The following is a 26,571-nucleotide window of genomic DNA, read 5'->3' as shown; positions in this document are numbered from 1 at the left end:
ACTTCCCTGTAATGAGGCCACCTGTCCCAGGGGACCAGGGACCTGTGCCAGGAGCTGGTAGAGAAGACTTCCTCCCTAGCCTGAGTCCTGGCCTCCGGGAGGTACAGATGTGGGTTTGAGCCTTGGCCTGGGCCTTTGCTGCCCTGGGCCTCCCCAGGCCTGCTGGCCCCCTCATCCTCTCTGCTCAGTGAACTCAATCCTTAGCCCTGTCTAGTCCAGAATTTGCATTGATTTGAGGCCCAGGGAGAATTGAGGTTTATGCCATTGTTTGGAAGGGGAGCTTTGGGTGGGAGAGGATCGGGGTGTTACTGATTTGATGGTTTGGCCTGGGACAAGGGCTCAGAAGAGGTTTATATATACTTTTATCCTTTCCAGGGCCTGGTATAGAAAAGGGCCTCAAGGCAGATGTAGGGAGGGACTGATACCACAATCCTGCTCACAGGTTGCCCCAGAGGCCCTTGGCCAGGCCTGAGCCTCTGCTGCCATGGCTATTGTACAAACTCTGCCGGTACCACTGGAGCCCACCCCTGAGGCCACCACTGCCCCACAAGCTCCAGCGATGGGCAGCGTGAGCAGCCTCATCTCGGGCCGGCCCTGTCCGGGGGGGCCAGCTCCTCCCCGCCACCACGGCCCCTCTGGGCCCACCTTCTTCCGCCAGCAAGATGGTCTGCTGCGGGGTGGCTATGGGGCCCAGGAGCCACTATGCCCAGCTGTGCCCCCCAGGAAGGCTGTCCCTGGCACCAGCTTTACCTACGTCAACGAGGACTTCCGGACAGAGTCACCCCCCAGCCCCAGCAGTGATGTTGAGGATGCCCGAGAGCAGCGGGCTCACAATGCCCACCTCCGCGGCCCCCCACCAAAGCTCATCCCTGTCTCTGGAAAGCTGGAGAAGGTGAGGACTAGCCCTTCCGGTGGGGCCAGGGTGGAGTCAAGAATCCCTGGGGAAAGCTGGAATGTGGAGTGTTGAGAGGAAGGAGTATGGACTCCAGTCCCCAGCTCTGCCTCATTGTAGCTGTATGACCTCAGGAGAGTCACTTAACCTCTCTGAGCCTCAGTTTCAGGGATCTGTAAATTGGGTATAATAGATCAGCCCAAATCAGATTGTTCTGAGAATTAAATAATATCTGTAAAGTGCTCAGTGTAGTGCTTGGCACATGGCATGTGCGCAATAAATGTTAGCTGCTTAAATTATTTTTATTACAACTATGTGTTTGACTTTGGACAATGCCTTTAGCCTTTCTGAGCCCGCATTTCCTTATGTGTCATATTGGGATAGTGATAATATTTTGCTCAGATGGCTGTTCTAATGATTTAGAGATGAACACTTTTTAAAATCACTTGACATAAAGCTGACGCTCGGTAGGTTCTCAGCTGGTGGTAGAAATTGCTATTCATGTATGGGGATTGGGACCCAAGGTGGGAGGGCAGGGACTGTGATAAGGGCTTGGAAAGATGGGGCAGCCCATCCCCAGTGTCACATAGCCACCTCATTTCAGAACATGGAGAAAATCCTGATCCGCCCAACAGCCTTCAAGCCAGTGCTACCCAAACCTCGAGGGGCACCGTCGCTACCTAGCCTCCTGGGTCCTGGGGCCTCCGGGCTGTCTGGGAGCCAAGGGAGCCTGACACAGCTGTTTGGGGGCCCTGCCTCCTCCTCCTCCTCCTCTTCCTCCTCCTCGGCTGCCGAGAAGCCCCTGGCTCTGAGTGGCTGGGCCAGTGGCTGCCCGTCCGGGACACTGTCTGACTCTGGCCGAAACTCCCTGTCCAGCCTGCCCACCTATAGCACCGGGGGTGCTGAGCCCGCCACCAACTCTCCCAGTGGACACCTGCCCTCCCACGGCCCCGGGCGGGGGGCGCTGCCTGGGCCAGCCCGAGGGGCCCCTACCGGGCCCTCCCACTCGGACAGTGGCCGGTCCTCCTCCAGCAAGAGCACGGGCTCCCTGGGGGGCCGCATGGCTGTGGGGCTCCTGGGCAGCGGCCCCCGGGCCTCCCCTGACAGCAGTTCCTGTGGGGAGCGCTCTCCGCCACCCCCGCCACCCCCACCCCCTTCGGATGAGGCCCTGCTGCACTGTGTCCTGGAAGGAAAGCTGCGCGATCAGGAAGCAGAGCTGCAGCAGCCGCGGGACGGTCTGGATGACAGCCAGGCGACTGTGTGCCAGGTGTGGCCAGCAGTGCTCAGGAGGGGCGGTGCCATGGCAGAGCATCAGAGCAGCTGGGAATGCAAGGTGCTGGGGTGGAGGGTGTTGGGCAGTTGTGACCTCACCCCCGCGCCAGCTGTCTGGCTTCACCTGTAAAGTGATGAGGAGTCAGGTTGCCTGGATTCCAATCCAGCACCATCTTTCACTGTCTGTTGGGCTTGATCGAGTCATTTAACCTTGCTGAGCTTCCGTTTCCTCTTCAAGAAGTGGGGATATTTCTGGCTTCATAGGATTTTCACGAAGACTAAATAAGACAAATTAGAATAATGCCTGGCACCCAAGAAGTGCTACATAAATGCCTGTTAGTAGCAGTATTGTTGTTTCTATTACTATTATGAAAAATAGTTGTTATTACTGCCTTAGCTGTTACTATTTAACGGGATCAACCATCCCTGAACCTAGGCCAGGCGCCCAGCAGAGCAGTCGGTGAGGCTCAAGGTCCGGGGGGCCGTCCAGGACCCAGGTCTGCCTTTTCACCCACAGGTGTATGGGGAGCGGCAGCGGCACTGGCAACGGGAGCGTGAGGCCCTGCGAGAGGACTGTACGGCCCAGGCCCAGCAGGCGGCCCAGCGGGCCCAGCGGGCCCAGCAGCTGCTGCAGCTGCAGGTGTTCCAGCTGCAGCAGGAAAAGCGGCAGTTGCAGGATGACTTTGCACAGCTGCTTCAGGAGCGGGAGCAGCTGGAGCGCCGCTGCGCCACCTTCGAGCGAGAGCAGCGGGAGCTCGGACCACGGCTGGAGGAGACCAAGTGGGAGGTGGGTCAGACCAGGAGGAGTGGCGGGCACAGGCATGCAAGGTTGCACACACCGTCAGCCTGCCACCACGGCAGGCCTCCTCTTCTCGCCTCTGTGTGGTGTGGACTCCGTGCTGTCCCTTTCTGGGTGGGGATCTCCTCTTGGGTGTGGTCTAGTACTCACATCCCTGTCCCAGCCACCTTCCAACCAATAATAAGAATGTAGTGCTTGCTAAGTGCCAGACACAATTCTAAGCATGTTTTGGCGACTATTTTATTTAATTCTCTTAACAACCCTAGGAGGTGAGTGCTATTAAAAACCCCATTTTAACATGAGGAAACTGAGGCCCAGAAAGGCTGGAGTCCAAAATCACACCTAGTAAGTGGCTGAGCCTTGATTTGAACCCAGGCAGTCTGGCTACCATGTCTGTGCTCATAACCAGTACACTGTACTGCCTGTCAACCAGAAGTGTGGGCACTGCCCTTGATTGCTACCACTCTTGCAACACCTGCCACCCCCAGAGGCTAGGCAGTGTCTCTTGATGATTTAGACACCAGCATTGAAGGACACAAGGAACTCTGGTGGCGTAGTTCCTAAGGCATTTGAATGCTAACAAGAAGGTTGGTGGTTCAAACCCACCAGCCACTTCTCCGAAGGAAGACTGGGCAGTCTACTTCCGTAAAGCTTTATCACCCAAAGCAGGTTGCTGTGAGTCGGAATCAACTTGATGACAGTGAGTTTGGTTTTTTCTCTTACTGAAGGACACAGATTGGGTCTGTCCTCCATGTTAGCCATTTACTAGCTACATGACTTTGGACGTGTCTGCACACTTGCCTCAGTGTCTGCAGCTATAAAATGGGGATAATGATTGAACCTCGTCCCCCTAAATTCCAAACATGATGCTCAGGCTCTGACCTCCAGGGAGAACCATGCTCACCTCCTTTCTGACCACCTGCCCCCACCTCGCCCCACCCGCAGGTGTGCCAGAAGTCGGGCGAGATCTCCCTGCTGAAGCAGCAGCTGAAGGAGTCTCAGGCAGAGCTGGTGCAGAAGGGCAGTGAGCTCGTAGCCCTGCGGGTGGCGCTGCGGGAGACCCGGGCTGCACTGCGGGTCAGCGAGGGCCGGGCCCGGGGCCTCCAGGAGGCAGCCCGGGCACGGGAGCTGGAGCTGGAGGCCTGTTCCCAGGAGCTACAGCGGCATCGCCAAGAGGCAGAGCGGCTGCGGGAGAAAGCTGGGCAGCTGGATGCCGAGGTGGCCGGACTCCGGGAGCCCCCCGTGCCACCTGCCACCACTGACCCCTTCCTCCTGGCAGAGTGCGATGAGGCCAAGGCACAGCGGGCAGCCGCTGGGGTGGGAGGCAGCCTGCGGGCCCAGGTAGAGCGGCTGCGGGCAGAGCTGCGGCAGGAGCGGCGGCGGGGTGAGGCGCAGCGGGACAGCTTCGAAGGAGAGCGGCAGGCCTGGCAGGCAGAGAAGGAGCAGGTGATCCGCTACCAGAAGCAACTGCAGCACAACTACATCCAGATGTACCGGCGCAACCGGCAGCTGGAGCAGGAGCTGCAGCAGCTCAGCCTGGAGCTGGAGGCCCGGGAGCTCGCCGACCTGGGCCTGGCCGAGCCAGCCCCCTGTATCTGCCTGGAGGAGATCACCGCCACCGAAATCTAGGGCCCCTGGCATCCAGCTTTGCAGGGAGCTCTGCTGAAGGGGGACAGCAGCCTCCTGTCCACTCAGGCCCCAGGGTCCACTGAGGACCCCGGAGCCACGCGCTTCCTGGGATCCAGGCCTCTCAGCCACTGCCAGGCACTCGGGATGCCCCCACGGCTCGGAGGAGCAAGATCAGATCCCTTGAAGGTCCCCATGTTTACTGTCACCTGGCGGCTCCTACTCACTCTACCTGTTTCACTCCCTAACTGCTACCAGTGCCACTCTGCCAACCCCAGTCACCCCAGACACTCAGCAGCTCACCCCAGCCAGGGGAGCTGGAAAGAGGAAGGGATTCCCTCCTCTCCACGTTCGTCCTCACCCCAAAGCCAGAGAGAGCCAGGTGGCACCCGCTGCTCCAGACGTGCCTGCCCCTGCCCTGTCCATGTCAGGGGACAGGGCTGGACCTGGGGTTCTGAGCCCTGGGTTCCAGCTCTGCAGCCTCTCTCATGGGGTGAGGGGGCTGTAGTCAGACCAAAGGAAGAACTCAGAAATGTCTTGTTTATTTGTATTTGTGACCAAGTGGCCCCTCCCAACACCCAGGTTTATGGCCTCATTTTCACTTGTATATTTTCACTGTAAATTTCTTGTACAAACCCAAAGAAAAAAAATCTTAAAAAAAAAAAAAATGTTTTTAAAAAAGTGAGTGTGCTAGATGAAGACTACAGGGACTCATCTGATGTTTGACATCTTTTCCCTTACCCCTCAGAAGTCTTGTGGAAAGAGAGGGAAATCCAGTATGAAGTCTAAGATCCTAGTGGACCACATGAAATGCTCTCATGCATTAAGGGACTGCAGCCTTCCATCCTGTCCCTTATGCTGAACGCTGCTTGGGGCTGAGGGGTAGATGCAATGACTCCTTGAGGGGCTCTACCTGAAAGTCCATGTCTCAGTGCTTAGGGGAACAAGATGGGGACATGAGAAAGTGCCTCCCATCTTAGGCTTCAGACCCTGGGTTTCTGGACCCCCTTCCTGTCTTGGGAGGCTGGGGGGTGACGAGCACAAGTTACAGCCTACCCAGTAGCACCTTGTCCTTGGACACCAAGTTTATCTGGAAAAGGCAGAGCTTTAGTGATTATTAGGGAGGGAGGAAAGTGTGAAGATGGGAGCAACCAGTGTGCAGCTCTAGGAGCAGGAATCTAAGAGAGAGCAGGAGTTGGGTGGGGTGTGGGTGTTGATGAGAAGGACATCAGTGGGGGGAGGGATATGGATACTGATGGGTTCTGGAAGCCAGTGCGAAGGACCAGAATAGCATCAAGGAATCAGTGGGCAGGGGATGGGTCAGCAGGAAGGTGCTGATCAGTGGGGGCTGATTGTGAGTCAGGCCCAGGGACTCTGACCACAAGCTCCATGGGCTCCTGAGCCTTGTTTCGATAAGCCCGACGGATGGTGTCTACTGCTCGCTGGTGGGTCACCTGCTCCAGGCTCTCTCCATCCACTGCCACCAGCTTAAAGCCAGCCTGGGACAGGGGTGGGAAAATTACAGCCCTCCCTCAGGTCACCCACACTCCACCAGCCAAAGGCAGCCTTCTCTCACCTCTACCAGCTAGGACACTCCTCCCCCATCTGGGTGGAAGGGATGGACAATGGGACTTTTGTGCCTGGAGCCATTGGGGGCAGGGTGGGGTGCAGACAATGGCCCTTTGTCCCTTGGGCTTGGGGTGGAACGGGATGGGCCGCCCTCAGGCTCTGGCTAGCATGAGGGGACAGATGTTCCCTAGGCCTGCACATCTTGCATGCCTGACCCCTGCCCACAACCCGGTCTCAACATGTCTGGCTGGGAGATGGAAGATGAGCTTGTGCCAGCCCCACCCCATCACCTACTCTAGGCCTAGGGAGAGCCTGGGTGCTCCTCACTCACCTGAAGGGCCCCGCTGAGGAAGGCAGCCCCCCCAGGGAAGATCTTTTCTATCTTCACCATGGGCTGCACCTTGGACTCAATGCCCCCAGAAATGCTGATGCCTAGTGAGAGGGAGAAACACTGGGTGAGTGTGCAGCCACACCCCAAAACTCTTGAGTGCCCAGTGGAAACCCAGGACCCCACCCCCAAATCCAGGGCATCCGCCTTCTCTCAAACTCCCAAATTTTGTTACTACTCCAGCCTCAGCTCGCTCCAAACTCCTGGTCCTCCAGATCCCAAATTTCAAATCTAGACCCCTGACTGTACCCAATACCACAGGGTACAGTCTTAAGCCCAGGCTCCCTAGCACACCCCCAAACCAAGCACACCCCCAAACCAAGCCTACCAATCTCACCCAAACCCAAGAGTCCACCTTGCCAGGTCCAGTCCCACCTGGACTCACCCAAGGATTGCTTCATCTTGGACAGGGTAACTGTCCTCAGCTTCCCGCTGGTGGAGTTTGGGGCTACCCCCTTGGCTTCAGTTCTGCCAGTTCCATTCTCAGAAGCCCCTGGACTGTCCCCTGCCTTGGCTGTCTGCCCGTCCAGAGGTCGTGGCAAAGGAGGCCTGGCTTTCCGAGGTTTGTGGTAGCGCGCATTGGCTGTGCTGGGGGTGGGGACAGGTGCTGGAGACGGGGAGCGCCTGCGTCCAGGGGACTTGCCTCGACCCCGGCTGTGGCTTCTGCTGCGGGTCTGGGTCAGGCCCTGACTCTGGATATGCTGAGGGTCCTCCCGGCCCGGGGGCTCTGTCAGCAGCCAGTTAGGCCGCGGGGGCCTCGGAGCCACGGGTGGTGGCTGGGGATGGGGTGTGCAGGAGCTTCGATGTGGGGTAAAGGCATCTACTGGCACATCTTGGAGAGCGGGGAGCCCTTTATGGGGATAGCGGGAGGCAGAGGCACCCACAGAGACCTTGAGGCTCCCCAGCTGCTCCCCCAGCTCCCGGTTCTCTTCCTCTGAGAAGCCATTCACAGGCAGCAGGTAGAAGCCTCCACGGCTGTCTGGGAGCAGAACCAAGTCAGGCCGCCCCCTCTTCACCTGTCAGCAAGAGTGGGGCTCCCAGCCCAGACCACCCTTCCAGACCCCAGCCTTTGAGTGTGACGGGCCTACGAGAAGCAGGCCTGGGTTTGTTCAGGCCCTGTGGCAACGTTTCCCGTAGTAAGGGCCACTTGCCACTGAGGCAGGCAAATAGGTTCTATTGTAATAGTATTTCAGTACTTTCTGTCGTATAGTTAAAGGAGCTCTGGTGGTGTAGTGGTTAAGCCATCTGCCTGATGAACCTAAGGTCAGTGTCAGTGGTTCAAATCCACCAGCTGCTCCATAGGAGAAAGACAAGGCAATCTACTTCTGCAAAGATTGACAGCCTTAAAAACCCCACTGGTCGCTATGAGTCAGAATTGACTCGATGGCAGGGAGTTTGGAGTTTATTGTGTACTTACAGTTTTATTTTAATGTATCAGAAAAAATATAAATAGCACACCGAACTGGTGGTTTCTCAGACTATTGCATAGAACGAGAGTAACTTTAAAAAGTGAGTGGGTTTGAAAACAATGATTAAGTAAATCATAGTCCAGGTGGTGAGTAGATGTTGTACAAATGGTTCCGCAGATGAGGGCTTTCCTTCAGGGAATCTCCAAGTATGTCTGAAACCCAACCGCCCCATGAAAGGCAGGGATAGAAGGCCCATTGGCGCCTCCCAATCCCCCACGGTTGTGCCCCCTCCAGAGGACCCAGAACTCTGACTGACCAGGTACAGGGGTGATGAGGTGACGCTTAGGTGGTGTGTCCTGCCGGGCTGGCCGCAAAGCAGGGGGTCGCGCTGGTTGGAGAGGGGGATGCGTAAGAGGCAGGGTGCCCCTGCCAGGCTCCCTGCTAGACACAGCTAAAGGGTCTCCAGCAATCTCTGCCCCCCTCTGCACTGGGAGACCCCCCTCATCCCCACCTGGGGGGGCAGGGCTCAGGAAGCAGAAGTCCTGCCCCTTCAGCTGCTGACCTGTCCTGCTCTTCAGGGCCTCGAAAGCCTCCAACTCCACGGGCATCACCATACTGTCAAAGCGGCCCAGGTCTGTGGGGGCCACCACACTCCTGCGAGAGGCAAGAGGTGCGGGGTGGGCAGGGGCTCAGCTCTGAAGGTGCCAGGGAGGGCTTCAGCCCTAGGAGGTCGGGGGAGGGAATCAGCCCCTCCTCACCCCCGAGCCTTCTCCGCGGCCCCTCCCCACCTGATGTCCCTCAGCAGCAGCAGCTTCTCGGGTCTGTCGAGAATGGCCAGCAGGGGCCTCACCAGGTCTTCCACGCCACCCTCATGCACGTACTGCAGACAGAGGGACCACAGGTCAGACAGCAGTAGGGGGACTTCCGGAGCTGGGTGAGGGCCAGCTCACCTTTAGGAAAGATTTCTCCCACCCCCAGGCTGTCCACAGGGTGGTCTTATCTTGATAACTAGGTGGGAGCCTGAAATAATAATAATAGATCTATAATAGCAAAAACAACAACAACAATTTTGAGATAAGCACTGTTCTAAGCATTTTACATATGGTCTCTCATTTATTTAGCCCTACAACCATCCTGGAGATGACATTAATGATTCCCATTTTACAGATTAAGAAACTAAGGCTTAGAGAGGAGAAGGACTTTGCCCAAGGCCACACAGATAATAAAGTGTGAAGAGGGATTGGATCTTGCCTGGTCTGGTATCAAAAAAGGTGTGCAGGGAGTAGACTCCCCTCTCTTCCCTCACCTGCCAGCTGGAAAAAAGGAATTTGAGCCAAACACTAGGCCTGGCTGTCTCAGCGTGTGTCCCCACGTAGACCTACAAATTAGGCTTTGTTCAGGGCTGAGATGGGGATCTGGGGACAGGGGTGGCTGTAAGGAAGCCTCTCCAATTAGTACCCAGGGGATAGAGCCTCTTCTGCCTGGCACTGCCTGGATGCCACCAGCCACTCCCCAGCACCACTGACTCAGGCAAATTGAACTCTGGGAGCCATCCTACTTGACCAGCACACCGCCCCCTGGTGGTGAGGGAGGCACATACTGGTTGGAAGACACGCTCAAGCACAGAGCATCCCTTATGGACATGAACACAGAGACACAGCAGCCCCTAGTGGTCAGAATGAGCCACTTACAAGCATCTGGAAATATATAAAATAGAACTGTATGTGTGGCCCTAAACCATACACAAAACAAGAGGGACTCACGCGTACACACATGGACGATACACCCCCTTTTGTCTGCAGAGAGAGATACCCATAATTGCACAAAACCAGCTACACATGTGCACACACTTCAAGTCCACAAACCTGGATTCGACACTCAAGTGCTAGGCTGTGTACTGGGCAGTGGGAGCGCAATGAAGACCCTGTCCCAGGCACTCAGGGATTCGGTCCTCTGGAAATGAAGGCTAGCCACATGTCCCAGTGAACTACAAATCACTGGCAATGGGGTGGGAGTGCCTCAAAGAGTGGCGGTCAGAGTGGGCTTCCTGGATGGGGTGGCATTTACAATGACTTGCAGGAGAGATGGAGCAACGTCATGTAAGTTGAGGGGAAAGTGCTCTGAGGGTGATGTGGGATAGTGAGTAGATAGAGGTTTGGCTGGGCTGTGGGGTCCATGCAGGGCCTCCATGCAGGGCTGCACAGGTTGGACTACGACTTGTGAGCAGCACCCCCTAGAGCTGGGTAGTTCATAACCTGTTTAAACTATTTGGTGTCATGGGAAGATGATGGAGAAGCTCAGGTTGGAGGAGAAGAGTCAGATTAGAGACAGACTTGGTGTGAGGGTTGTTGTTGTTATGTGCCGTCGAGTCGGCCCTGACTCATAGTGACCCCTTCTTGGGTTTCCGAGGCAGTATCACTACGGAAGTAGGATTGCCCAAGCTTCCTTCTGAGGAGTGGCTGGTGGGTTTGAACCGCCAGCCTTCTGGTTAGCAGTCAAGTGTTTTAGCCACTATGCTACCAGAGCTCCTGGTGTGAGGGTTAGGAGTTTGTATTCTATTCTGCCAAAGATAAGAGATTGCTGGTGTGGTAGTTATGTTTGTGTGTCAACTTGGCTGGGCCTGGTTGAGTGGCTGGGCAGCTGGTGGTAGTTATTCCCCATGATGAGACTGACAATCAACTCCATGGTGGACTCTACCACAAGCAGCTGAGTAGTAGCTGCCTTTGGGATGTGGTCTGCTTCCTGTATATAAGGAGAAGCTTTGGGTATGGTCTCTAGCCTATGGCACGCTCGGACCCTGCATGTAGCCGTGTCATTGCTCAGCAGCCTGCTATGCTCTGCCGACCTTGGGACTTACAATGGACTTAAGTTAATGGCCTGCTGTGTGGTTTGGTAACATCAGGACTGTACCTTCTTACTTGTCAACCCTGGGGCTTCTCAGCCTCAGCAGCCAGCAGCTGAGTGAAGAAATGCCTCTAGCTCAAGTGGGCCGGGAACAGGAGACAGAGCTGGACCCCAAGGTTGAAGGGCTTTCATTCAGCCCCTAGAGTCTGGCATTTTGAACTTGGACTTAAAGCCTCCAAATTGTAGAAATAAATTCCTGTTTGTTAAGGGCATCCCATTTGTGGTATATTCTTGTCAGAGCAGCACTAGATAACCAGAACAGCTGGAGTGGGGGGCAGTGAGGTGGTGGGGTGAAGCATGTAAAGTGATCAGAGAATTTATATGGCCTGGTCTGGCAGCTGGGGAGAAATGGCTGGGAAGGGGAGAAAGGGAATAGCTTGGGGTTTAGGGCTATGTGTCCAAGCATCCAAGCCACTAGGGGAGATTTACTAGTCCCTCAGGCCAGGGATCCTAGATGATGTTGTCTGGAGGTGTGGGTATGGTTTGAGTCAGGTGTGGATGGTTTATAAATCTCCCCAAGTGATTTGAGTGCTCAGTGAGAGAAATCCTGGCTTGGTCGGAGTGAGGGGAGTGGAGGGATGAGAGGAAGTGACTAAAGAGACAGACACAGAGTTCCACCTAGTGGCCAGACCCCAAAACTGCAGGCTCATAGCAGGATGCTCTATACCGATGGGCTTAGTGCTCAGAGTTGAGCGTGACACCAGCATCAACATGCACAGACACACATGTGCATTAGCCAGACATGTGCACAATCACACACAGATAAAATCATACAACCCTGTCAATACAGACCCGGGTTCCTCGACACCTAGCCCCATGGACATCCAAAGCACCCATCATACAAACATACAACACAGCCCCGCCCTGGCCAAGGTGACTGGATGGGAGAATCCACAAATAACTTCCTGAAACTCTTCCATGTGCCCTTACACAACAGGCTCGTGTGTGCACTGACAAGTGGGTTTCCCAGGAAACCCAGAGGAAGAGGGCGGGGCCTGCCAATCTTCTGGACAGGCTGCACCTCCTCCTCGCCTGCAGCCTCCTCACCATTCAGGCTACAAACTTTCCATCAGTTCTAACTTCCGTTCCGTCCTGGGGCCCTCTGGTTCTGTTTTAAGTGGAAAGAAATGGAGAACAATAGTGTGTCTGTTGGGGAAGCCTTGAGGTGTGTATGTGGAGAAAGGATTAGTTACTTGGGTAACAGGAGAGGAGGCTTGGCATGGGGCAGGGTCTATTGGCTGACCCAGGAGCAGAAGGCCTGGGGAAAAGGCTGAGGCTGAGAGTAGAGCAGAGGCAGGGGCCTCAGGCACTCACTCTCTCCTCTCATCACCTCCTGGCTCCTTCTCTCCTCAGCTTCAACATCACCTCTTCAGGGAGGCCTTCCAGCCCACAACATCCAATTTGTTCTTTCTGTGTTATTGTCTCTGTTCTTTTCCTTCAAAGCATTTGGCATGATTTAGTGCTACAGGTGATAGGTGTTAGTTGTTAATTGCTGTCGAGTACGACCCATTGGAACACCCTGTGTTTAGGTTCTACTCATTGTCTCCCCTTCCTAACTTAGCTCTGGGGAGGAAAGACGGGAGCATCTGCTTCTACTGACCATTGGCTTCTCAGCACTGGGCCCAGATACCGGTCAGTGGGTAGTGGCTTGAATAAATGAGAGAAGAGGTGACTGAGTGTCCTGAATTAATGGGGACTTGGGTGACTGCATGACCATAGGCTGGGGCAGGATGAAAGCTCACCCGAGAGCAGTGACGAGTGACTGCCAACACCTCATCGTCCGTCAGCAGCCGCCGGGCCAGGTCCTGAATAAGGGGCCGTCGGCTCTCCCAGGCCTGCAGCCGCTCATCCACATTGGGCAGCTGGCTGGAGGGGCTCCCGGATCTGGCAGAGAGCAGGGCCCGGCCTCTCTCCCGGTCTACTGAGCAGAAGCAAAGGGGTAAGAATCAGGATGAATGGGGGAGGGGCAGAGGCTTCCCTAAGTGGGGGATCGGGCCCCAGAACAGACCAGCTGAGGGGCCCAGCTGCTCCTGATGGCAGTCTGGCTTCCCACCACCCTCTCTCACTGATAGAGCTTCAAACCCAGGTCCCTCTGCTCCTCAGACGGAGCTCATACCAGTCTGTTCCTTAATGGATCCTCAGCACAGTGCCCCTGACCCCTGAACATACACTCTCATACCAGTCTGTCCTCCACTGGAGTCTTAGCAGAGTCCTCCAAAATCTTGTTCGAGGGTTCCAATCCAAGCCCCTTAGTCCCCACAATGCACCCCAGTATCTGTGTACAGTCCTATCTTTTTGTTACAACCCTATGTTTACCAGTAAAATACAGTTTCTTTTGGCTGCTCCCGATATGTACCTCCATACTTTCTGGATTCCACGTTTGACACCGAGTTTAGCCCAAAGCCCCGTAGTTATTCTTCAGCATGCATTCCTACCTATAGCTCTACAGCAAGCCAGGCCTCGGTAAAAGAATGCATGACTTACCGTGTCTCAATCTCCAGGTGACAAACTTCTGCACAGGCCCCACTCCCCCTGCTAGGAAAAAGAAAGAGGGTCAGCCACAGGCCCTGCCCCAATCTGAGAATGAAGGTTAGGAGAGCTCAGGATTGGCTGGACGGGGAGGCAAGAGGCCAGGCCACCAGGGTCTCAAAGGCCATGCTCAGGCTAGGGACGTCATTCATCAGCAATGGGGAGACAGCGAAGGGTTTGGAACAAGAGAGGGTGGAGTCTGAGCTCTGCTTGCGGAGATTCATTTGAAAAGAAATTTATCAGGGAAGAACTCAAAGACAGGGCTTGGGGGAGCACCTACCTTAAAGAGACAGAGGTAGAAAAAGGAGCCTTTGAAGGAGAGAGGAGTGGCCAAAGAGGTGGGAGGAGAACCCGGAGAGGGCAGGGGCCCGAGAACTGTGGGAAAACAGATGGTTTGAGGCAGAATGGTTGACTTGCCCTAATTTGAAGGGACTGTCAGCTTGAGACCACAGAACATTCAACCCCACAAGGAGGGGAAGGACCCAGCATCTTGTCCTCTGGTTGTTTTTGTCTTCTCAACATCTTCCCTCTTCTGGAAACAGTACCTTGATTTTTACCTGGGGATCCACCCCACCTACCTTCTCAGCCCAGATACTCCAGGGTGGGCACATGACCCAGGCTGCTGATGAAAGCCCTCTCTCTCCCCCACATCACAGTGATGTATGCAGCTGGGCACGTGATACCAGCTGGGCCAATGAGAACTCACCATGGGGCTTAACATGGAAATGCAGAAGGAAAAGCTTTCATTCCCTGGGATTGCTAAGGGCTAGTGGGCAAAGCCTTCATGATAATGAAACCAACCCATGGGGCAGTAGAACCGAAAGGTGAGGGGACAGATGTCTAATGATACTGTTTGAACCTTTAGACCCAGCTTAAATCAGTAGCTGAGCCAAGAAGTGCACTAGATGGAGTTAAGCTAGATGGAGTTGAGGTTTTGTCACATGTAACCCCAAGCGTCTTCACTCATTCACTCTTGTCTAGTCTTTGAACCTCAGCAGAGAGATGGAGGACCTCTTGTGAGGGTCCTTAGGAGGCTCCTGGCATGAGTACAGCTTGGTCTGGGCACTTCTGCCTGGGCCCTGATCTAGAAATGGCCTTGTCCAAGGATGCTTCTAGAACTGGGTAGGGCCTCCGGGGCTCTAGCCAGTGGAGTGAAGCCAAATGCTCCAGGAAAGGAGTGGCCCCCACTCAGAAGTCCAGGGGCCTCACCTGAGCTCTTCCACTTCCTTGCTATGCTGTGACTACAGCAGTGTCTCCTTCTATAAAAGGTGGAGATTAGGCATAGTAACAATGACCACTATATTTTTTGAGCCTCTTCTGTGTGCCAGATCTGTGTGCTAAGTGATGTGCATTCACTAATTCACTTATTCCGCATAGTGCCTAAGGCATTTGACTGCTAACCAGAAGGTTGGCGGTTCAAACTCACCAGCTACTCTGGGAAGGAAGATTGGGCAATCAACTTCCATAGAGATAAAACCTTGGAAACCCAAGGAGGGTCGCTATGAGTTGGGATTGGCTTGATGTCAGTGAGTTTGGTTTTTATTATTATTATTCCTAAAGAAATAAATATTATCATTCTCACTTTACCCAGGAGGAAATGAGGCTCACAGGGGTTGAGTGGTGACTGTGATTTACACCCAGAACTGCTGGATGCCAAAGCTGGTGGATGTTACCACTGCCCTCCCCATCTGATCACTCTGGTACTTACCTTTCTCCATGTCCAGGCGAGGGCGGGGCTTTGCCAAGCTCCCTCCATGCAGTGTCCAGGCCTCTCTGTGCCTGTCCCCTGTTGGCCGCCCCTGCCGCCCACCCTTGAAGAACAGGTTCATCAGTGTCTTGGAGCGCTGCAGGGCACCCTTCTCCTCAAAGAGCCCCAATTTTGCCTTCTTCCGCTGTTTCTTCTCCTCTGCAAACACAAGGGAGCACCCGGGAGGAAGGGGGCTGGAGGAGTGGGTAGAAGGGAAGGACAGGGGAGGGGCAGGGGTGTGGGAAGGGGCAGAGAGAAGAGGGAGCAGAGGAGGCAGGCAGGACCTGTGGGGTGGGGGTTGGGAGGGGAGTAAAGGATGGGGGCGCATAGGGCGTGATTTCCTCCAGTAATCTACCCCCTCCCACCACCCCACAGCAAAAACTGTGAGGAATTTCCATTGAGGGCCAGCTGGAGCAACTGGAAGTGTGTGTGTGTGTCTGCGCGCGCGTGCACGCGTACACATGTCAAAGTACAACCCTACTGGCTGGGCCTTGGACTCAGGGAAGGTTTTGGGCCCAGGACTAGTTTAAGATGGAGCCCAGAATAGGGGCTGAGTGTGTTCTAGGAGCTGGGCCAGGGGTCTGAGCAGAGATCTGGGTCGCAGAACAGGTTCTAAGACAGGTTTTAGACCAGGGGCTGTGGAGAGAGTAGCAGCCATCTGTCTCCCACATACCCCACAAGGTCAGGTGGCTCTGGGAGCGTGTGATGGGGGGCCGGGGTCGGCTGAGGGCCAGCAGCAGAGCAGTCTTGGGGGACTCCGAGAGCACAGAGTCAAGGCGGCGGGCAGAGGGGGGATCGTCAGATCGGATGGCTGTGTCCCTGAGGATGACTGTGGGCCTTACGCTGCACCAGGTCTCCACGAGGCTCCCCATGTCCGGGTCTGTCTGCATGGCTGTGTCTGCCCGTCCCCAGCCTGGCCCACAGCTGGCCGGCTCCTCTGGCCCCAGGCAGACATCCTTGTGGTCCGATGGCAGGGAGCCTGAGCCCTCGGCTGAGCTGTAGGGGGCGCTGGAGGCATAGGAAGAGACGCTGGAGCTGCTCTCAGAGGCCTGGGACAACTGCTGCAGCAACCCATTGCTCACTGTGGGGAGGGTGGAGGCAAGGACATCTCAGGGCTCTGGCCTGGTTGCTGCAGGGCTTGCAACTACCTGGGGCTGGGGGAGGGAGGGGGGAGTACAAGCAGGTGGAACCTCAAGGTCTGGGAGAAGGGTGGTTAGCAATCTGCCACTGACTTGCTAAGTGACTTGGGTGCCTTCTTCTTCAGAGATCCCACCCTACCCTCAGGCCAGTCCTTTCCCTCCAATCTTGGAGCCTGAGTCACTTACTTCGGTCCAGCCAACAGTATTCAGAAACCATCTCCTTGTAGGCAGGATACCTGCCCGTCTCCTGGGGAGGGTGTAGGGGGCCAGGCATGAGAGGGTAAGAATAGGGGAGTGATGGGACAGGAGTACACTTTTCAACCCATTCTCTTCCCCAAATTCATCAAGCTCTAGCCACACTCATCACAATCTGAATATGTCAAATTCCTTTGAACCTTAAGGGCTTTGCCCTTGGCTATTCTTTCTACCTGAAATCTCTTCCTTCAGTCCAATACACAGCTAGCTCCTTCCTTCCCTTTAGTTGTCACCTCCTCGGAGAAGCCTGCCTTCACCCTGCCCCTGGTTAAAGGGGGCTTTCCTAAATTATTCATCCCATGTCTCTATTAATTTCCTTACAGCATTTGTCACGGTCTGCAAATATCTTGTTTATTTTTTTTATCTCCCTCAATAGCAGAGACCTTGTCTATCCTGTTCATTGTTGTAGCTCCAATGCCTGGCATAATGGTTGGCACATAGTTGTTGTTGTTGTTGTTGTTGTTGTTATGTGCCATCGAGTCGTCACCGACTCATAGTGACCCCTCCTTGGGTTTCTGAGGCAGTATCACTACGGAAGTAGGATTGCCCAACCTTCCTTCCGAGGAGTGGCTGGTGGATTTGAACCACCAGCCTTCTGGTTAGCAGTCAAGTGCTTTAGCCACTATGCTACCAGAGTTCCTTGGCACATAGTAGATACTCAAAAATATTGTTGAACGAATGAATGAATGAGGGGCAGGGCAGGTGTGAGGAGTGGTGTTTGGGATAATTTGAAGAGGAAGGAAGTGGAGAAATGGGATGTGGGAGAGGTGGGAAATAGCGGTGGGGGGGGGAGAACAGTAGAGGCAGGGAAGGGCAAGATAGGTGAAAACCAAACCACAGACCCACTACCATCAAGTCAACTCCGACTCATAGCAACCCACGTTGGGTTTCCGAGGGGGAAATCTTTACAGAAGCAGATTGCCCTATCTTCCTTTAGCAGAGTGGCTGGTGGGTTTGAACCACCAACCTTCTGGTTAGCAGTCAAATGCCTTAGACACTTCACCAGCAGAGCTCCTTTAGGAAAAGGAGAAAGGTGGAGCAGGGGCCAGGATTGGGCACTGGAAGAGTGGGAGGCATCACCTCCTCTCTTCCAAGAGCCACAGCCAGAAGGAGTTGATCCTCAGGCAAGTGTGAGACCTGCATGAATAATGAATCCGGCTGCTTCCCTGAAACCCAATCTCCAGCTCCAGCCCAGTCTCCTCTGGACCTGAAGGTACCCACCACCCAGGCATCCGGCCCAAAGCCCCAGCTCCCACCCCACCCAAGGAACCGTACCCTAGGTGTCTGGGCAACAGGGCTGGAAGCAGGCCCTGCCACTGGTCGGCTAAGTGGATGTTGTTTTTTTTTTTTTCCTTTAATTCTGCCACTGAACCACTTAGCTGAACTCATTGAGCTGTAACCACCCTCTACCTCCTTTTTTTTTTTTTTTCAGCTGAATATTTGACATGGTTCCTGAGTTGCTTTGCCTCTCTGTACCTCAGTTTCTTCTGCAGAATAAGAATAAGAATGATGCCCACCCTACCTCCCGTATGGCTATGAAAACGTCCTACAACATGCAGAGCAATAGACATAATTAAGTACTTGGTGGTCTGGGAAGTCCTCCCAATCTGACCTCTCCCCGACTCCCACAGCCTGCCCACCTTGATGGTCAGCATGATGTGCGTTTGGCCCTTCAACACCTCCACGGCCTGGCTGTGGCTGATGTCGTCGAACCTGACACCGTTGGCCGCCAGAACCTGGTCCCCCACCTTGATACCATTCTCCTCAGCCAGTCCACCATGGTCCACTCTAGGAGCAGATGGGTCTCAGTCTGATAGGCCACCTGGCCTGCCCTTCCTTATCCCATTCCAGACTCCCATCTCTAGAACACAGGAATGTCCTATTCAAACTTCTTGATCCTCCTGGTAACCCCTGCCCCCCTCCTCAGATCCCACCCTTGATCTAGAGCTTCATTTGGACATATCATTGGCCAGGTTTCACTTGCTGACCTATGCCTAGGTTCCAGTCCAGGCCTCATTTTCAGCCTTACCCCTTTTGTCTCCCTGCCCCTGCCCTCACTTGGACACGTAGATGCCCAGGCCAAACTCCTTGCCCCCACGGATGTTGAATCCCAGGCAGAAATCATCGGAGGTCGTGTATAGGTGAACAATGCGGCACACACCATCCTCTGAGCTGCTGTTGGACGGCGTTGAGCTGCACTTCTCCACTATCAGCCGCCGATTCACCACATCCACCCTGGGCCAACAGCAAGGGGCCCTCAGCCCAGAACCCCCCCATCTACCACCACCCCTCTCCTTTTCTCCCAGCAGCCCTGACAACTGCATGGGAAGTGGGGGGAACTTGCCTTTGGGGTATTTCCCAGGCCTGGGACCTTCAGTGGGCCATACATTTCATCAAATCTGGTAAACCATCATAGCACCTCTTTTTATTGAGCAGCTACTATGTGCTGGTCCCATTGCTAAAACTCTCAACCTCCCTGTGGGGCAGGTGCTATATTATCCCCACGTTTCAGAGTAGCAGCAATGCAGAGGGCAGGGCCACTGGCATCTGGGAAAGCAGAGCTGTTGAGGGGAGGGATGAGGCTTGTCCTCATTTCAAGCATCTTAGGCTCTCAGTGTTTCCAGCACCCAGGGGATGCAGAGCCACATTAGCCAGGCCCTGTGCCGAGCCATTTCCTCAGCCTCTGCTGCCAACGGGTTTTGGGCAGTGCTGGTGCTGGGGTGGGTGGTGGGTGGGGCAAAGCCAGGGCCAGGGCTGGGCACTGCTCACCATGTGGTCTTCTCCTTGGAGAACTTGATGCCCGGCACGCGGCCCATGCGCCGAACCATCATGTGCAGGTGGCTGCTGCCCGTCAGAACCTTCACGGCGCTGCCCATTGTGCTGCTCTCCAGGCTCAGCCCGTTTACTTCTGTGATCTTGTCCCCCACGCACAGGCCTGCTCGCTCTGCACCGGGGAGGAGGGTGGTTGGCACGGGACACTTGGGAGAAGGCTCCCCCAGGGTGGAACTGAGCCTCCCTCATCAGACTAGGCATTCCCAAATTGAACTTCCTCCATCAAACTGGGGATCCCCAGAGTAGGAGTCCCTACTTTCTCCATTAGACTAGGGGCCCGTCCCTTACCCTACTCTACCCTGAGGGTGGGTTCTGTCTCCCCATTGAATCAGGCCCTCCATAACTGAGGACTCTGTGTCTCCCCATCACTGACTGACAACAAACAGCATCCACCATGCTGCCGAGGTAGGGATCGTATCCCTTAGGCTGGTGTCTCACCTGCACTGCTCCCCTCCTCCACTTTGCTGACGAAGATGCCCAGGCCATGCTCAGAGCCGCCCCGCACACTGAATCCCAGCCTCCCTGCTGGACTCTTCTCCACCCGGACTGCGTGGATGATGTCACTCTCATCACTATTGGCTGTGGGGATGAGGCCATAGACATGATCTTCACATTCACGCTGGGCACAGAGGAGACCCCAGCTCAGGGCCTGTAAACACCAAGCTGCTGGCTGCAGCTACACAGGTACCTAGGGCCCTAAATGGGAAGGTGTCCAATTTCTGAGTCCCATCTAGGTAGTTTTGAGACTATGGTCCAGGGAAGGTGTGGAACAAGAGAAAACAGGACAGGACTCTATGCTAGAAGCACGGTTTTCCTTCTGTTATAATGGGTGAAGGGGTGGGGGTCCAACGCTTATTGAGCTTCCCATGTACATACACCTGGGGTGGGCCAAATTCCTAAAACTCTGCCACTCTAAGGGTGAAATGGATGGGAAAGAAGGGTGGAGATTTCATCCTATGGGCACAATTGACAGTGTCTGGGCTGCAGTAGAAACCAGCAGTAGAAATTAGAATATTAGCTCTTTCTTCAAGTATCTGAATAGCTTTCCTGTGGAAGACCTAGTTGTTTTTGTCTGTGTAACCCAGAGGGAAGGACCAAGCTTTCCTTTACACTGAGCCAAAATCTGCCTTCATCTAACTTCGCTGTGTGGGCTTGGCTTTGTCCTCTGGGTTACTCACACACAGGCATGCTTCTTGGAGGACAAAGAGGGGTGGGATTTGGAAAGGTGGAGGGTTTGGAAAGGGGCACTGATGAAGGGTTGGAGAGAGCAAAGACTCAGAGGTGGATCCCTGAGAAGGCCTTCTGCTTAGAGAGAAGTGAGAAGACAAAACGGTAGGTGGGGTCCCAGGTGAGAAGTTGAGATTTTTTTTGCAGGCAATGCTTACTCTAGAGGTGTTTGTGAGGAAAAAAAAATCACGTGGGCACACACACACACACCTCTATTTGATCTAAGAGAAATCAGGTTACAAAGCAAGACAAAGGTGGCTGAGGAAGAAATCCCCAAGGGCAGCCTGTGGACAGAGATGGTGGAGGATTACACTAGGGAGAGCCTCAGGACCTTTTCAGCCCTAGCCAAAGGCACTTGTCCTCTCTCCTCACTCTCCTAGCTCTCTTTCTCCTCAGTCCCTCCATGAAGCCTCCTTAGGGTCCTGGTCCAAGGAGATGTCAAATCCAAGTTTGGGCCCAGGAGCTTGCGACTCCCAGGAATGGCACCTTCTCAGCCTCTACTGCCCTAGACCAGGTCATGGACTTCCTCCTCTGGCACTCTGCAGCAACATCCTAACCACCTCGCCTTTGATACTGCCTCAGAAACCCAAGGAGGGGTCACTATGAGTCAGACAGGCACATAACAACAACACAGCAGCTAGAGTCAGCTTTTAAATTAGATCATGCCTTTCCCCTGATTAAAAACTTCCAACAGCTCCTCATGCTTCCAGGACAAAATCCAAACTCCTCCCTCTGCCCTATAAGGCTCTCCAAGGGTTTTCCTGTTTCTCCCTTCACCTCTAGGAGCGCTGGTGGCATAGCGCCTAAGGCCTGGCCACTCTCCCCTCCCCCACTGAGCTTTGGTCACACTGAACTTTTGGTGACTTATACAGCCAAGCTCCATCAGTATTCCCTCCACCTGGACTACTCTTGCCTAAAACAAAACAAAACAAAACAAACTCACTGCCATTGAGTCGGTTCTGACTCATAGTGACCCCTCCTTGGGTTTCCAAGGTGATATCTTCCCTGGGTTTCCTCCTTGGGTTTCCAAGGTGATATCTTCCCTGGGTTTCCAAGGTGGTATCTCTACAGAAGAAGATTGCTTAATCTTCTTTCTGAGGAGTGGCTGGTGGGTTTGAATCTCCAGCCTTTGGGTTAGCAGTCAAATGCCTTAGGCACTATGCCACCAGAGCTCCCTACTCTTGGCTAAAAAAAAAAAAAATCAAACTCACTGCCATCAAGTCAGTCCTGACTCATAGTGACCTTTCTTTGGGTTTCCGAGGCAATATCTCACTGAACTAGATTGTCCAATCTTCCTTTCAAGGAGTGGCTGGTGGATTTGAACCACCAGCCTTCTGGTTAGCAGTCAAATGCCTTAGGCACTACACCACCAGAGCTCCCACTCTTGCCTAGACTGTTACAATAAGGTCAACTCCTTCACCTCATTCTGCTACAGCCTCAAGTATCACTTTCTCCAAGAAGCTTTCTTGTATGGCCCTACCTAAAGAAGTCCCTTCCTCCTCCTCCTAGATAGTCTCTGTTACATTGTTCTTGCTACTAGGTGCCATAGAGTCAGCTCTAACTCAGAGTGACCCTATATACAACAGAACCAAACAGTGTCTGTTCCTCCACCACCATCCTCACAGTGTTTGCTATGCTTGAACCCATAGTTGCAGCCACTGTGTCAGTCCATCTCATTGAGGGTCTTCCCCTTTTCACTGACCCTCTTACTGAGCATGATATTCTTCTCCAGGAACTTGTCCCTTCTGATAACATGTCCAAAGCATGTGAGACAAAGTCTTGCCATCCTTACTTCTAAGGAGCATTTGGTTGTACTTCTTCCAAGACAGATTTGTTCATTCTTCTGGTAGTTCATGGCACATTCAGTATTTTTCCCAACACTGTAATTCAAATGCACCAATTCTTCTTCAGTCTTCCTTATTCGTTGTCCAGTTTGCACATGCATATGAGGTGATTGAAAATACCATGACATGGATCAGGTGCACATTAGTCGTCAATGTTACATCTTTGCTTCTTAACACTTTAAAAGGTCTTTTGCAGATTTGGCCAGTGCATTATGTCATTTTATTTCTTGACTGCTGCTTCTATGGGGGTTGATTATGGATCCAAGTAAAATGAAATCCTTGACAACTTCAGTATTTTCTCTGTTTATCATGATGGTGCTTATTGGTCCAGTTGTGAGGATTTTTTGTTTTCTTTATGTTGAAGTGTAACCTATACTGAAGACTGTAGTCTTTGACATTCAACAATAAGTGCTTTAAGTCTTCTTCACTTTCAGCAAGCAAAGTTGTGTCATCTGCATATACAGGTTGTTAATAAGTCTTCCTCATGCCACATTCTTCTTCATATAGTCCACCTTCTTGGATTATTTGCTCACCATACAGATTGAGTAAGTATGGTGAAAGGATACAATTGTGATGTACACCTTTCCTGATTTTAATCCATGTAGTATCCCTTTGTTCAGTTCAAATGACTGCCCCTTGGTTTATGTCTCTCAAAGTGGTTCTCAAAGTGTTGTCCCCAGTCCAGCAGCATCAACTTCACCTGGGAACTTGTTACAAATGTGAGTTCTTGGGTTTCCCCACAGACCCACTGAGTCAGAAGCTCTGGAGATGAGGCCCAGCAATCTGTCTTTTAATAAAGCTCTCCTGGAAATTCTCATGCACTTTAAAGTTTAAGAACCACTGCTGTATCAGATCACCCAAGTCATTTCCTTAAGAATTCTTAGCCAACCTTTCTCATTAGCACTTACTTGTATATCACTTACTATCTATCTCCTCTCACTAGACTGTAAACTCAATCATGGTAGGGAGTTTGAAGTTCTCTTCCACCAATATAGCCTCAGTATGTTACACAGTGTTTGGTAATTGATACATATTTTTAAATGAAAAGATAAATGAAGGAATGAAGGAATGAATGAACAGGAGATAAGTAGGAAAGCCTGCGTTGGATTAAAGATAATGCATTTTCTCTAAGACCAGTAGTTTGAGGAGGTAGTGGGACCTCATGAGGTGATGTGGGTAGCAGCATTCCCCTCCTCACTGTTTCTCCCTTACCAGTGACTTTATTTCCCTGAAGTGGCCCTAACTAATAACACGGCTGTGGTGCCTTGGGAGATGTTGAGAATTCTGAGCTCAGAAGCTCCGAGGCCAGGCTGACTGGGGCGGAATGCTCTAGTCCTTCAGTAGCTAGGAGATGCTGCTCCCTGGGAGGATGTGGTCAGTACTGAAGGGGGGCAGTAAGGTGAGGGAGAGGGAAAGGTGGAAAGCAATTACAGCTTCTAGAAGAGGATCTTTGAAGGGGTAGTATAAACAGCCCTTGCATCATAGCTGGGCATGGTGTGTGTGGGGGTGCTGGGGAGCCAGGGGCCAGAGCTGGGGACTGGGGGTTCTTTTCATAAAATGGAACTAACAAAACCAGTGCTGCAGTACCCCCTCCCTCTATGTCTCCTAATTCCTTTGGGGACTTCTTCTCCCTGACAGAAAGACAGGGGTAACCCTCAGCAGTGTCTGGCTTCTCCTGCAGGTGAGACGCAGTGTGGTGGATGACTCCCCAAGCAGCATAGCCCACCCCTGCCCCCAGGGACCCTGATAGGGTTCTGAAAAGTCCAGGCTGGGATCCAGTCAGGGCAGCCCTGCTGGTGACAGAGGGGAGAGAAGCTGGAGACATTTATTTGGCCCTGCCCACAGAAAACCCAGGCCCAGGGGGCCCCTGGCTCCTCCCCTGGCAGTGGAGGTCCTGCCCTGCTCACTAGCTCTGTCGCCTCACATCTGCCACTGCAGCCAGGTTATGTCTCCTCAGTGCTGGCCCCACTGTGCTCCAGGGCTTCTCACTTCCAGTCTTTGTCACGATAGCTCCGTCCCACCCTCAGTGGTTCTCCTTGCTCTGTCTTTAAATGCTGCTGAATTGTACATTCCTGGAAGATGACGATTGAGCCTTATTTCTGTCTAGGTCCCCTACAGGGGCTAACCAGTCTGATGGGGAATTGGTGTGCAATGAAGCGGCATTAAACAGCCACATAAGCTTAGATTTTCTTTCTCCTTCAGCTTCCAGTTTTAGGGCTCTTTCCTGGTCTCCCTGCTCTTCTGAACTGTTGTTGCTCTACCCTCATTCGGCACCAGAAGCCTTTGATATTGTCTGCCAGACTGGGCCCTGACTCCTCACAACCCAGCACAGAGCTAGTCACACAGTAGAGGATGTCTTTCTGCCATCCCACTCCACCCAGCCTGAGGCACACACAAATGGGATGGAGAAAGGCAGTCAGAGGGAGGGAGGGGCCCATTCAATACTAAGCCCTGCTCACTTGGGAGCTAGCATAGAGTACATACCCTTGCAGGCGTGCGCGCGCGCGCGCGCACACACACACACACACACACACGTGCGCGCGCGCGCACACACACACACGTACACAAACACACACACAGACTTTCCCTGCCTCCATGCCCCTCTCTCCCATCACTGGCCCCTCTACAATCCTGAAGCACCAAAGGATTGGCCTGGAGGAGAGGCAAGGGCAGGTGAGGAGAAGTGCACGAATTCCCAAGGGCTCCCCACTTCCCTGAGAACTCCATCTCTCGGGTTCCCCCACCCATGTTGGCCTTGCCCCTCCCACTTAGCTCCCCGCTGTCCCCTGCCCCGTCCGCCCCCGCGGCTGGGCCCCGCCCCCACCTTCGATAGGGGAGTTGATGAGGATGACGCGTCCCATGGGCGACGAGGCTCGGATTCCGCGGGGGGGCCCATTCAGTAGCCGCTGCTGCTTCTTCAGCAGGTATCGCGTTGCGGAGCCCGAGTCGCTGCCCAGATGGCCCCGGGAGGAGAGGGAGCTCAGCGAGCCGGAGCTAAGTTCTCCTAGGCCCAGTGCGTCGAAGCCCACTCCGAAACCGTGCGCCATGGCGGCAGGAGTGCGGCAGGGCCCTACAAGTCCAGAAGAAACCTGCCCGCCCTCGAGAGGTGGTCCCCGCGTGCTGGGGGCGCCATGAGCGTGAGGGGCTGGGGTCTCAGTGATGCGGGAGGCCGTCACCCGTCACCGCCTGCCTTTCAGAAGTATGCTCTCCAGGCCTGGGCTGAGCGGGAGATTGGGGAGGGGATGTGAGTGCTCCCCTGGTGCCCCCCCGAACCTCCATCCCTCTCCCTGGTGTCAGCATCCTGCCCTCCTATGTCTTAAACCTCCCATCTCCCCCACCTCCCCCACCCCTGGCCAGAGACCTGTCCGGCCCAGGCACCATCGCTGATTTCTGGAGCCATTTACCCAAAGAGCGGGTGGGAGCATCTCGCTCACCCCCCTCCCCCCATCCTGCTTTCATGTGAGTTATCTACTCCTGTTCCCAGTCCCCTGTAGAGGATAAGAGAGTGGAGATGAGATTACAGCGGGTCCCGGGCCTCCAAGCATTGTGAGAGAAATGGGGGTTGAGGACACTCACTACACCCCCACTCCAGTATATAGGGCTAGAGACCAACCCCCAGGGCTCGGGCCTCGAGGGTAGGCCTTCAGGACCTGGGACAGCTGCAGCCAAGGTCCTCAGAAACCCCCAGATTGCAGACTGCCATCCCAGGAGGTTGCATGACCCTCTCCCAGGCCTGGGGGGAGGAGCTCTGGCGAGGGCCACAGCAAAACACAACGCCCAGAGCAAAACCAGGGACAAGTCTTTAGAGCATCTCTGGAAACCCAGACAGCAGCTCCCTATCCCCAGCTCGGTCTTCCCGGCCCCCACTCCTCGGGCTCGGCCCCCCTCACCTGTTTGCGTGTGGCCTCCGCAGGCCTCGCCGGCCTCGGGCGCGAGAGACTGCGGCAGCTGGCTGGGGACCCCGCCCCCTTGCCGCCTAGGCTGCGGGAAGAGGGCTGGCCCGAGCAGCCGCAGGCTCCCATTGGCTGGGAGGGCCACCAGTCACTCTTTCCCGGCACCTCTCTGGAGTACCCAAGACTGTAGCTTTTCACGCTGGCTGGGGCCGCTGACGCCCCGCCCCACAGCACCCTGCGAGTTTG

At 54.2% G+C, this 26,571-nt stretch overlaps 2 protein-coding genes across 2 annotated transcripts; one reads left to right on the top strand and one right to left on the bottom strand.

Moving 5' to 3' along the window:
- Window positions 1–484: 484 nt before the first annotated feature.
- On the top strand, window positions 485–4,592 carry LZTS2 (leucine zipper tumor suppressor 2). Its single transcript, XM_007939942.2, has 4 exons — window positions 485–892; window positions 1,497–2,159; window positions 2,682–2,951; window positions 3,909–4,592. The coding sequence occupies exons 1-4, from the start codon at window positions 485–487 to the stop codon at window positions 4,590–4,592; spliced, it is 2,025 nt and encodes a 674-aa protein (XP_007938133.1).
- A 1,161-nt stretch (window positions 4,593–5,753) lies between these two features.
- PDZD7 (PDZ domain containing 7) lies at window positions 5,754–25,479 on the bottom strand. Its single transcript, XM_007940030.2, is given in 17 exon segments — window positions 5,754–5,878; window positions 5,881–6,088; window positions 6,490–6,590; window positions 6,932–7,525; window positions 8,272–8,343; window positions 8,518–8,609; window positions 8,744–8,835; window positions 12,602–12,777; window positions 13,344–13,394; window positions 15,097–15,294; window positions 15,809–16,216; window positions 16,461–16,521; window positions 18,170–18,317; window positions 18,588–18,764; window positions 19,299–19,473; window positions 19,800–19,940; window positions 25,257–25,479. Coding segments are annotated over 17 exon segments (3,042 nt in total).
- Window positions 25,480–26,571: the final 1,092 nt, after the last annotated feature.

The sequence above is a fragment of the Orycteropus afer genome, unplaced genomic scaffold, assembly GCF_000298275.1.
Source record: "Orycteropus afer afer isolate SDZICR_OR568_19922 unplaced genomic scaffold, OryAfe1.0 scaffold00064, whole genome shotgun sequence".
Taxonomy (NCBI): Eukaryota; Metazoa; Chordata; class Mammalia; order Tubulidentata; family Orycteropodidae; genus Orycteropus; species Orycteropus afer.
Note: the sequence above shows the minus strand (reverse complement) of the source record. Positions and strands in the feature narration are given on the sequence as shown.